Here is a 13,321-nt window from a genome sequence, read left to right on the forward strand (position 1 = left end):
CATTATTCCTTCTCCACCAAACTTTACACTTGGCACTATGCATTGGGGCAGGTAGCGTTCTCCTGGAATTCACCAAACCAGACGGTGAAGCGTGATTCATCACTCCAGAGAACGTGTTTCCACTGCTCCAGAGTCCAATAGCGGTAAACTTTACACTGCTCCAGCCGACGCTTGACATTGTGTGAGGCAGCTCGGCCATGGAAACCCATTTCATGAAGCTCCCAACGAACAGTTTTTGTATTAACGTTGCTTCCAGGGGCAGTTTGAAACATGGTAGTGAGTGTTGCAACTGAGGACAGATGATTTTTACGCGCTACTCGCTTCAGCGCTCGTTGGTCCTGTTCTGTGAGCTCCTAGACAATTCCACTTCACAATAACAGCACTTACAGTTGACCGGAGCAGCTCTAGCAGGGTAGAAATTTGACAAACTGACTTTTTGGAAAGGTGGCATCCTATGATGGTGCCATGTTGAAAGTCACTGAGTTCTTCAGTAAGGTCATTCTACTGCCAATGTTTGTCTATGGAGATTGCATGGAGGTGTGCTCGATTTTATACATCTGTCAGCAACGGGTGTAGCTGAAATAGCCGATTCCACTAATTTGAAGGGGTGTCTACACTGAAGAAGTAGGGTCTACACTGAACACTGAACAAGCTTCCACCAAGAGAAACATACACAGGTAATGCTTTTTCCATTCACTATGTTGTGTATCCAATGTAGTGTTTCACTGCTGATTTTTGTGTTCATTAGTTTTCAACTTTTGAGATGAATAAGGCTGGTTTTGAATGATTTTGTTAATATTTCCTGTCAGGATATTGCCACCTGTCACTAAAATGTGCTTGTTGAAATCAACTGGAGTATCCCTCATCCTGTCCATACTTCTATTCATCGCAGACTCTTACCCAAGCAGCGACAAGACAAACAGTAAGTTTTACGTTACAATAACTATTTTTGTTGATGGTTTATGTGTTCTGGAAACACAATGACCAGTGAGTTGTTCTGTTGTCATTATAGCGAGAGAATATAAATTGCTATATTACCTCCTTATTCCCAAACTGTGGAAGAGAGCCACAAGGAAGAGAGCCACACATTGGTGATGCATGGTGCAGCTTAAAATTACATTTACATTTAAGTCATTTAGCAGACGCTCTTATCCAGAGCGACTTACAAATTGGTGCATTCACCTTATGACATCCAGTGGAACAGCCACTTTACAATAGTGCATCTAAATCTTTTAGGGGGGTTGAGAAGGATTACTTTATCCTATCCTAGGTATTCCTTAAAGAGGTGGGGTTTCAGGTGTCTCCGGAAGGTGGTGATTGACTCCGCTGTCCTGGCGTCGTGAGGGAGTGTGTTCCACCATTGGGGAGCCAGAGCAGCGAACAGTTTTGACTGGGCTGAGCGGGAACTGTACTTCCTCAGTGGTAGGGAGGCGAGCAGGCCAGAGGTGGATGAACGCAGTGCCCTTGTTTGGGTGTAGGGCCTGATCAGAGCCTGGAGGTACTGAGGTGCCGTTCCCCTCACAGCTCCGTAGGCAAGCACCATGGTCTTGTAGCGGATGCGAGCTTCAACTGGAAGCCAGTGGAGAGAGCGGAGGAGCGGGGTGACGTGAGAGAACTTGGGAAGGTTGAACACCAGACGGGCTGCAGCGTTCTGGATGGGTTGTAGGGGTTTAATGGCACAGGCAGGGAGCCCAGCCAACAGCGAGTTGCAGTAATCCAGACGGGAGATGACAAGTGCCTGGATTAGGACCTGCGCCGCTTCCTGTGTGAGGCAGGGTCGTACTCTGCGGATGTTGTAGAGCATGAACCTACAGGAACGGGCCACCGCCTTGATGTTAGTTGAGAACGACAGGGTGTTGTCCAGGATCACGCCAAGGTTCTTAGCGCTCTGGGAGGAGGACACAATGGAGTTGTCAACCGTGATGGCGAGATCATGGAACGGGCAGTCCTTCCCCGGGAGGAAGAGCAGCTCCGTCTTGCCGAGGTTCAGCTTGAGGTGGTGATCCGTCATCCACACTGATATGTCTGCCAGACATGCAGAGATGCGATTCGCCACCTGGTCATCAGAAGGGGGAAAGGAGAAGATTAATTGTGTGTCGTCTGCATAGCAATGATAGGAGAGACCATGTGAGGTTATGACAGAGCCAAGTGACTTGGTGTATAGCGAGAATAGGAGAGGGCCTAGAACAGAGCCCTGGGGGACACCAGTGGTGAGAGCGCGTGGTGAGGAGACAGATTCTCGCCACGCCACCTGGTAGGAGCGACCTGTCAGGTAGGACGCAATCCAAGCGTGGGCCGCGCCGGAGATGCCCAACTCGGAGAGGGTGGAGAGGAGGATCTGATGGTTCACAGTATCGAAGGCAGCCGATAGGTCTAGAAGGATGAGAGCAGAGGAGAGAGAGTTAGCTTTAGCAGTGCGGAGCGCCTCCGTGATACAGAGAAGAGCAGTCTCAGTTGAATGACTAGTCTTGAAACCTGACTGATTTGGATCAAGAAGGTCATTCTGAGAGAGATAGCGGGAGAGCTAGCCAAGGACGGCACGTTCAAGAGTTTTGGAGAGAAAAGAAAGAAGGGATACTGGTCTGTAGTTGTTGACATCGGAGGGATCGAGTGTAGGTTTTTTCAGAAGGGGTGCAACTCTCGCTCTCTTGAAGACGGAAGGGACGTAGCCAGCGGTCAGGGATGAGTTGATGAGCGAGGTGAGGTAAGGGAGAAGGTCTCCGGAAATGGTCTGGAGAAGAGAGGAGGGGATAGGGTCGAGCGGGCAGGTTGTTGGGCGGCCGGCCGTCACAAGACGCGAGATTTCATCTGGAGAGAGAGGGGAGAAAGAGGTCAGCGCACAGGGTAGGGCAGTGTGAGCAGAACCAGCGGTGTCGTTTGACTTAGCAAACGAGGATCGGATGTCGTCGACCTTCTTTTCAAAATGGTTGACGAAGTCATCTGCAGAGAGGGAGGGGGAGGATTCAGGAGGGAGGAGAAGGTGGCAAAGAGCTTCCTAGGGTTAGAGGCAGATGCTTGGAATTTAGAGTGGTAGAAAGTGGCTTTAGCAGCAGAGACAGAGGAGGAAAATGTAGAGAGGAGGGAGTGAAAGGATGCCAGGTCCGCAGGGAGGCGAGTTTTCCTCCATTTCCGCTCGGCTGCCCGGAGCCCTGTTCTGTGAGCTCGCAATGAGTCGTCGAGCCACGGAGCGGGAGGGGAGGACCGAGCCGGCCTGGAAGATAGGGGACATAGAGAGTCAAAGGATGCAGAAAGGGAGGAGAGGAGGGTTGAGGAGGCAGAATCAGGAGATAGGTTGGAGAAGGTTTGAGCAGAGGGAAGAGATGATAGGATGGAAGAGGAGAGAGTAGCGGGGAGAGAGAGCGAAGGTTGGGACGGCGCGATACCATCCGAGTAGGGGCAGTGTGGGAAGTGTTGGATGAGAGCGAGAGGGAAAAGGATACAAGGTAGTGGTCGGAGACTTGGAGGGAGTTGCAATGAGGTTAGTGGAAGAACAGCATCTAGTAAAGATGAGGTCGAGCTTATTGCCTGCCTTGTGAGTAGGGGGAGGTGAGAGGGTGAGGTCAAAGAGGAGAGGAGTGGAAAGAAGGAGGCAGAGAGGAATGAGTCAAAGGTAGACGTGGGGAGGTTAAAGTCGCCCAGAAGTGTGAGAGGTGAGCCGTCCTCAGGAAAGGAGCTTAACAAGACATCAAGCTCATTGATGAACTCTCCGAGGGGACCTGGAGGGCGATAAATGATAAGGATGTTAAGCTTGAAAGGGCTGGTAACTGTGACAGCATGAAATTCAAAGGAGGCGATAGACAGATGGGTAAGGGGAGAAAGAGAGAATGACCACTTGGGAGAGATGAGGATCCCGGTGCCACCACCCGCTGACCAGAAGCTCTTGGAGCAGTAGGAGTAGCAGTGTTATCTGTGGTGATCCATGTTTCTGTCAGTGCCAAGAAGTCGAGGGACTGGAGGGAGGCATAGGCTGAGATGAACTCTGCCTTGTTGGCCGCAGATCGGCAGTTCCAGAGGCTACCGGAGACCTGGAACTCCACGTGGGTCGTGCGCGCTGGGACCACCAGATTAGGGTGGCCGCGGCCACGCGGTGTGGAGCGTTTGTATGGTCTGTGCAGAGAGGAGAGATCATACTATTCAATAGATTCTCAATTAATTTATGTCTTCATTATCTTCACAGTGGGTTGTGAGGAATGCACACTGAAACCGAACACAATATTCCCCAACATCATGCAGTGTACAGGTTGCTGCTTCTCCAGAGCTTCTCCAACCCCACTACGGTCAAAGCAAACCATGCTGGTCCCCAAGAACATCACCTCTGAAGCCACATGCTGCATTGCAAAAGAAGGGGAAAGGGTAAGACAAATATTTAGCTATTAAGGTAGTTGGGATTGATATTCTCTGCTACACAGTTTGATCATCTGACACAACGACATTCCTAGTATAATGCACATGATATCTAAACGTAGAATTTAACAACAACTCGAATTATCCTGAATGTTTTTATTTTAAACCATCCATCTTTCACTTGATTCTTTCTCTCGTTCTCCTCTCTCAGGTCACCACCAAGGATGGCTTACCGGTGACGAATCACACAGTGTCACTGCAGCACCTGTTGTTACCATAAATCATAAACTGTCTGTAAGGGCTGGAAATCTCCTTGTCGTAGAAGTAAAAGTTTGGCAACAGTTTATATATTTTGCGCTACTTATTACTGAAGTTCCTTGTGTTTTAAGAGAAATCCCATATTAGGAAATCATTGTGATCCACAAAAGGTACAATTCTGCGGATAATATTTATAGTGCTCTTATGGTTGCAATGATATAAAGCTGTATTCCTGTACTCTGTTAATTAAATGTAGAATTTATTGTATGAATTGAATACGGATTAAAATGCCAATTAACATAATTGCTTCACTTCCTCCCAGGCAACTCGCTTAATGTATTGGTGCCGAATGCTGAATACACACACACACACACACACACACACACACACACACACACACACACACACACACACACACACACACACACACACACACACACACACACACACACACACACACACACACACACACACACACACACACACACACACAGGCACGCACACACACAGTCTTTCTTCTTCTTCCTCCTCCGCCTTACAGACTTCTTCAAAGAAATACAGTAAATACACATTGGACATTCACAGATCATCATTCCAGCCATGAGCCTGTCCTCCTCATTTCTCCCACCACTGGCCTGCACTGGTTGTGAGTGGCAAATCGGGCTGTTGGCACACAGAAAACAAAATGGTTCAGAATTTTTTATGCTTTTGGTATCCTTGTCTTAACAAAAAATAGGAATGTATGAACGACTGAAAGGTACATTTTGGTCACACAGAAAATGTTGGACGAATTTACTTTAAGTTTATTGTTTTCTTATTGTTTTCTTTCTGAATGTCGATAGTACATTCTTCAATGCTTATAATATGAGTGTTATAATACAGCTCACACATTTTATGTTGTTGTTGGTCTCTTCGGTAAACAACATAATTAAACATTTTACATTAACATGTCACCAAATCCTTTTGGAAACAGTTATCTTATTGTAAGAATTAATCGCACAAAACTAATTGCTTAATTATATGAAATGGGATGTAAAAGGAAACTTTCTTAGCTGACCACTTACTTTTTTGGTGACTGAAAAACTTGATACAGATGGACATCTAGTGGTGCAAAGTGGCGACATCAACATTTCATCCTCGCTAAATGAGCTATTATATGTTATAATTCGACGGGTTTTGTACCCACTTGTTATATTTGGTTTATTTTGGTTTTCTGAGTTTTTGAGCACTTATTAAACTGCTCCGTTTTATAAGTTTGATCTCCTGCGCCTGACTTCCCTGTCACCAGCACACAACCTACCACCAGCATGCACCCTTACATTCATTCACATTTGTACATCTGTGTAATTGCAGTTTTTTCATTCACACACTTCCCCCTCCCTACACCTCTGATGAATATAACAGGAAACCTGTTTGATCACCATCACTGCAAAATCATTCTGGCTATGGATACGGAGAACATCAACACATTGACATGAACAAGCAAAAGGATATATCCATTGGACTTGGGCCTCGGCTGGGAGTTTACCTCATATTTGGATTTTTACATTTCCCTTTGTGTAACGGCGTTCTTCGTTTGTCGAAAGAGAGTCGGAACGAAATGCAGCGTGGTGGTTACTCATGTCTTTAATGAATGAATCGCGGTACATGAAATAACTGATACAAATACAAAACGGAACGTGAAACCTAATTACAGCCTATCTGGTGAAACTACACAGAGACAAGAAAACACAAAATACTAAGACCAAGGCGTGACACTTTGCCACTAATATCATAATAAACACTGACAACTGAAATATTGTGACATTGTTGTTATTGTTATGAATATTATTAATAATAAGGGAGGGGGGAGTTAAAAAATGTACCCAAAAAGGTTCTTCAAAAGGTTCTTCGAGGAGCCATTAAGAGGGGTTCTTTGAATAACCATTTTTTTCCTAAGAACTTATAGAGGATACCCCACAGTTTAAATTTGAAGGACCCCTGAAGCATACTCCAGTGTAGGCTTGCCTAGTTGTCCGGTAACCTGACTAAGTGTGTGCGTTGACGTGAAAGTATTAATGGGAGGTCGGTGTTGGATGTGGGTGTACCTGGGGGACAGCGTGTTTGCTTCCCGGAGATTCAGGTGGACAGCTCCGGTGTGACATGTAACCCACGTACTCCCCCTTCATATTGCCCACAGTAAGCCTCAGTCATCAGGCAGTGTTGGTTTTGGTTACGTTCAGTACGCTTCTCCTGTTTTGTATTATCTTCATGATTATTATTATTAAACTCAGCTTCTGCACCTGTTTCCTGACTCCCTGCGTATGTGGTAAAGAACACTGCCTCTTCAAAAGAGTAGAAGCAGCAGAAGACAAGGACATCTCTCAGATGGTCCCTGAACAAGGACACCTAATCCGCCAACATCACGATCAGCTGGCGTAACTGGGTGCGGCTATGGATGAGGTCCTCCACCTCCATATCGTCTCGATATCACCCGAGAAGATTCACCTACAACTAGCGGAGGGCCTTCTACCACGAGTTATCCTAGTGAGCCAGTACCCCAGCCTACCAGTCCGTCCAGGTCAGTGATTCCCAACTGTCCCTACCGGACAAGTATGACGGGACTCTTTCCAAATGCTGTGGCTTCCTACTCCAGTGATCCCTCTATTTCGCTCATCAGACAGGAGCCCCCACCAGTGAGAGGTCCATGGTTGCACGATCAATTCCCTGCTGACTGGGCGGACGTTGGAGTGGGCTATGGCTCTCTGGGAGAGAGGAGAGGAAGAGCTAGGTTCCTACGAGGGGTTCATGGCTCTCTTCAGGGCACTGTTCGACCATCCTCTGAGTGCAGAGAGGGAGGTGAGCGACTACTCCAACTCGGGCAGGGTGCCCAGACCGCTGCGGAGTATGCCCTCACTTTCCGGACCATGGCAGCCTCCAGCGGATGGAATGAACTGGCGCTACACACCCTATTCCGAAAGAGGACTGTGCGAGGAGTTGGCGTGCAGAGACGACAACCTTTCCCTGAACGCGCTCATTGCAATGGCCATCTGTTTGGAAAACCTTCTTTGGGAGCGCCGGCGCTCTCCTCACCCTCCTCCGTTGTCCATCCTGGGGCAGAGTTGAACCCATGGAGATAAGGGTCACACACCTCCCTGCGGCAGAGGAACGTCGCTGGAGACAGATGGAGCTGTGTCCCTATTGCGACCAGGAGGGGCACCGTCTCCAGCTCTAATGGACTCTGGTGCAGCGAGGAAATTCTTATTTATAATGAGGGCCTACCAGGGAACAGTGGGTTAACTGCCTTGTTCAGGGGCGGAACAACAGATTTGACCTTGTCAGCGGTGCTGTAGGGCTACGAGTCCTGCAATGAGATGAAGACCGGTCTCGCTGGTGCGATGGCTCTCGACGGCGAGGGGTTGACTGAGTAGATGATGACGATGACTGGCCTGAGAAGGAGAGCCCTCTGATCCCAAGGTTTTCAATGAGCTGCTCTATCTACCTTTGTGACTGCAGTTTATCATCTCTGGTTGTCACCAGCTGTGCCCGCTCAAGCTGACTTTGATGATGACAATCTCTAGTGGAGGTGCGCCTGCTATGGTGGGCCAGTGAGTTGGCAACCGATGAAGGTGAGGCTCCATCCTCACTGTTGCGGGTCAGCCTGGGTAGTGACTGTTGGGGATCCATTGAAGCGGTTGAATTAAGCTCTTCCGATAGCTCCCGTATCTCCCGTGTCAACTCCTCAGTTTCCTTTCCTATCAGCTTCAGGCACGTTATGACTATTTTGGAAGAAGAACAGGTTTCTCTCTCATCATGTACAGGAGGGTAGCTGCTACTGGTCATGGGGTGAGAGTAATTAATTCCACTCACAGCACCCTCTGCTTGTCGTCCCTCGTTGGAGTGGTGTGTTATTGTGTGTGTGTGGGGTTGTCTGCCTTGACTCGAAGCTCACCTCATAGCCGACCAGACAATGTGGGGAGCGAGTCTGAGGCGGCGACGAACCACAACATGTGGAGTATCTTCTCTGCTGAATCAAATGCTCCTACAGCCAGAAACAAATACAAAAATAGGAACACCCGGCTTTATTGTTGGGCTTTTTACAGAAATGTTTGGCGATCGACGAGGAAAGGCGACCAGTCGATCGCACTCGACTGATTGGTAACCACTGCTAATAACCTTTTCGAATCCAGACGAGTCTTTCTTCAGCAACACATCCCCTACCCCCCACATCACATGCAACAGCAAACAGCTTGAATGGTACTGTGAAATCTGGCACCCCATACACCGGCTCCCATGATAAGATGGCCATGACCTGTTCCAGTGCCTGCTGACACTGCTCTGTCCAGCAAAGCCTGGCCCCTTTTTTCAATTTGTCAGGTGTTCAGTCACCGCTGCAGAGTATAGAAAACATATCTTATAGAACCCACTCATTCTCAGAACTCTCAACAATTGCTTCCGTATCCGTGGCACCGGCAAGTCAATCTGGATCTTGGCTGCCCTTGGCTTCACCTTCTGCAACCCCACCACATGACCCAAAAAGGTCACCTTGGGCCTGTGCAATTTCACACTTGGATAAGTTTACCACCAACCCGGACCCCTCCAAACACTGGAACAATCCACATGTATGGTCCACATGCTCTGCTCATGAGTCGCTGTACACTATAGCACTTTGTCAATGTAAGTGACCACATTGCTCAACTCTGCCGTCACAGTATTCATCAAACGTTGGAATGTGGCTAGGGCATTTTTCATCCCAAACGGAAGAACCAGACACCGATACAAACCCTCTTGGTGTCACAAAGGCAGATACTTCCTTTGCATGTTCTGACTGGGATACCTGCCAGTATCCCTTCAGCAAATAAGACTTTGAGACATACTGAGCTTTCCCAAACTGATCAATGTAATCCTCCAGCCGGGGAATTGGATACAAATCGTTTAGTGTTTTTCTAAGAAGTGTTGACATGCTGAATGCACCGAGCTGTCTTTAAAAAGATATATATATATTTGCATTTTCCAGTTAAGAACATTCAAAACAAAATTGAAAAGATATTAGACAATGATAGGACAAAGTAACAGTAACAGATGAGCGTAACAAAAAATAATTATAATTATAATTATATATACAAACATACAATAAGAAAAAAATAATCATAATGAGACATTGGTACATATTATACATTACGTGTGAAATATTAGGTGAGGATTATATAGAGATTCAATCAATGAGATGTGGGGGGAGATTCTCCATATAGTCAATAAAAGGTTGCCAAATTCTGTAAAATGTCTTTAACTTATTCCTCAAGCAGTAAGTGATTTTCTCCAAAGGGATACAACTATTAACTTCCGAAAGCCACATTGCAACTGGCAGGGAGGAATCCAATTTCCATTTCAAGGCAATACATTTCTTGGCAATCGCTAGCAATATTTCTGTTAGCTTTATAGTATGGCTTTGCCTAAGATTGTTGTTAGTAAAGTTGCCCAGTAGACAGACCTCCGGGTCTAAAGGGAATGCAACCCCGTGAATTGAGGATATGGTATCGCATAACCCCTGCCAGAAACCGTGTAGTTTTGAACACTGCCAAGTGGAATGGAGGAATGTTCCTTCATCTGAGCCACATCTAAAACATAGGGAGGAGATATCAGGGTTGAAATTGTGCAGTCTAGATGGGGTGATATAGAGCTGATGGAGGAAATTAAACTGGATCAGTCTTTATCTGGAGTTCAATGTGGATGTAATACCATCCCTGCATAGGTCACTCCATAGATCCTCATCAAGATCAAGACCCAGATCTTTTTCCCATCTAAGTCGGGGTTTATCTAGCCCAGGCAGTGTTAGTCCTGACATAAGAGCATCGTATACACGGGAAATGGTCTTGGACAGTCGTTGGTCTGCGTGGCAGAGTTGTTCAGTAGGTGACATCTTAAGTAGGTTCCATTGTCCCTTGAGAGTCACCCTAATAAAGTTTCATATTTGTAGGTAGCTAAAGAAGTCCCTGTTAGGCAAGTGGTATTTCTGTTTCAGCTGATCAAAAGACATAAGAACTCCCTCCTCATGACAATGTTCCAGAAGAGTGATCCCCTTATCAGACCATGGTCTAAAGTTACTATTCTGGAGAAACATAGGAATCAATATATTGTTCCATAAAGGGGTTTTAGGGGAAAGGAATCCCCCTCCTCCGAACAGCTCATGTAGTTTGCACCATGCCAGGACAGAATGTATGATTAAAGAGTTGTCTGTGATGGTTTTTATAGATTTTCTGTCCCATTTATAAAACAATTCTGCCCCAGTGTTATCATTTACCTCAAGCTTTTCAATGTTCAACCATGAGGGAGAGGGACCATTGTCAAACCTCTGAGCCAGAAACCTAGACTGTGCAGCCCAGTAGCACATTATAAAATTGGGGAGGTTTAAGCCCCCTTGACCGTAATCAAGGTTCAGGTTATCCAGGCCAACCCTATGGGTTTTGCCGTGACAGATAAACCGTCTGGTCAGCTTGTCGAGAGAGGAAAAAAATGCTACGGGAACAGGGATAGGGAGAGATTGAAACAGATATATAAATCTGGGCAGGACATTTTAAGGGATAGGGAGAGATTGAAACAGATATATAAATCTGGGCAGGACATTTTCTTTTATTTTTGTCTCATCAGACCACATGACCTTCTCCCATTCCTCCTCTGGATCATCCAGATGGTCATTGGCAAACTTCAGACGGGCCTGGACATGCGCTAGCTTGAGCAGGGGGACCTTGCGCGCTCTGTAGGATTTTAATCCATGACGGCGTAGTGTGTTACTCATGTTTTTTTTTTAGACGTTGCTCCCAGCTCTCTTCCGGTCATTGACTAGGTCCTGCCGTGTAGTTCTGGGCTGATCCCTCACCTTCCTCATGATCATTGATGCCCCATGAGGTGAGATCATAGATGGAGCCCCAGACCGATGATGATTGACCGTCATCTTGAACTTCTTCCATTTTCTAATAATTGCGCCAACAGTTGTTACCTTCTCACCAAGCTGCTTGTCTATTGTCCTGTAGCTCATCCCAGCCTTGTGCAGGTCTAAATTTTTATCCCTGATGTCCCTACACAGCTCTCTGGTCTTGGCCATTGTGGAGAGGTTAGAGTCTGTTTGATTGAGTGTATGGACAGGTGTCTTTTATACAGGTAACGAGTTCAAACAGGTGCAGTTAATACAGGTAATGAGTGGAGAACAGGGGGGCTTAAAGAAATACTAACAGGTCTGTGAGAGCCGGAATTCTTACTGGTTGGAAGGTGATCAAATACCTATGTCATGCAAGAAAATGCAAATTAATTACTTAAAAATCATACAATGTGATTTTCTGGATTTTTGTTTTAGAGACCTCTACATGCTTTGTAAGTAGAAAAACCTGCAAAATCGGCAGTGTATCAAATACTTGTTCTGTAACGATTGTCCTCTTCTTCTGACGAGGAGTAAGAGAAGTCGGACCAATGTGCAGCGTGGTAAGTGTCCATTTTAATATATAAAACTGAGCACTACAAAAATACAAAATAACAACGTGAATGAACAAACGAAAATCGAAACAGTCCCTCCCGTATGGTACAAACACAGACACAGGAAACAATCACCCACAACTCAAAAGTGAAACCAGGCTACCTAAGTATGGTTCTCAATCAGGGACAACGAATGACAGCTGCCTCTGATTGAAAACCACACTAGGCCAAACACAGAAATCTCAAATCATAGAAAAAGGAACATAGACAACCCACCCAACTCACGCCCTGACCATACTAAAACAAAGACATAACAAAAGCACTAAAGGTCATAACGTGACATGTTCTCCCCACTGTACACATACACATACACAAAGACCCCAGCCACCCCAGTCATAGACTGTTCTCTCTACTACCGCATGGCAAGTGGTACCGGAGTGCCAAGTCAAAGACAAAAAGGCTTCTCAACAGTTTTTACCCCCAAGCCATAAGACTCCTCAACAGGTAATCAAATGGCTACCCGGACTATTTGCATTAAGTGTTCCCTCCCCACCCCAACCCCTCCTTTTACGCTGCTGCTACTCTCTGTTTATCATATTTGCATAGTCACTTTAACCATACATTAATTTACATACATTCATGTACTACCTCAATTGGGCCGACCAACCAGTGCTCCCGCACAGTGGCTAACCGGGCTATCTGCATTGTGTCCCACCCACCACCCGCCAACCCCTCTTTTATGCTACTGCTACTCTCTGTTCATCATATATGCATAGTCACTTTAACCATATCTACATGTACATACTACCTCAATCAGCCTGACTAACCGGTGTCAGTATGTAGCCTCGCTACTTTTATAGCCTCACTACTGTATATAGCCTGTCTTTTTACTGTTGTTCTATTTCTTTACCTACCTATTGTTCACCTAATACCTTTTTGCACTATTGGTTAGAGCCTGTAAGTAAGCATTTCACTGTAACCTGTTGTATTCAGCGCACGTGACAAATAAACTTTTATTTGATTTGATATTTGATGCTACACACACGTACACATGGATTTTGTATTGCAGATATGTGGTGGTAGAGTAGTGGCACACACTTAATGTGTTGTAAAAAGTGTTTTGAAATGTAATGTCATGTAATATTTTTTATTGTACATAACTGTAACTGGATAGAAAACCAGGTGTCTGCTAACTGGGTTGCTGGGTCCTCTCAATCCTTTGAGGGGTTTGCCGGTACTTGCTTGGCCTACTTTTGAGACCGAATCACTACAC

The 13,321-nt window shown here is 46.1% G+C and overlaps 1 protein-coding gene across 1 annotated transcript; it reads left to right on the top strand.

The window, feature by feature from the left end:
- Positions 1–831: 831 nt before the first annotated feature.
- LOC127913424 (glycoprotein hormones alpha chain 2-like) lies at positions 832–4,624 on the top strand. Its single transcript, XM_052485364.1, has 3 exons — positions 832–922; positions 4,178–4,353; positions 4,556–4,624. Exons 1-3 carry the CDS (start codon positions 832–834, stop codon positions 4,622–4,624), a joined length of 336 nt encoding a protein of 111 aa, XP_052341324.1.
- Positions 4,625–13,321: the final 8,697 nt, after the last annotated feature.

The sequence above is a fragment of the Oncorhynchus keta genome, chromosome 29 (assembly GCF_023373465.1).
Source record: "Oncorhynchus keta strain PuntledgeMale-10-30-2019 chromosome 29, Oket_V2, whole genome shotgun sequence".
Classification (NCBI taxonomy): domain Eukaryota; kingdom Metazoa; phylum Chordata; class Actinopteri; order Salmoniformes; family Salmonidae; genus Oncorhynchus; species Oncorhynchus keta.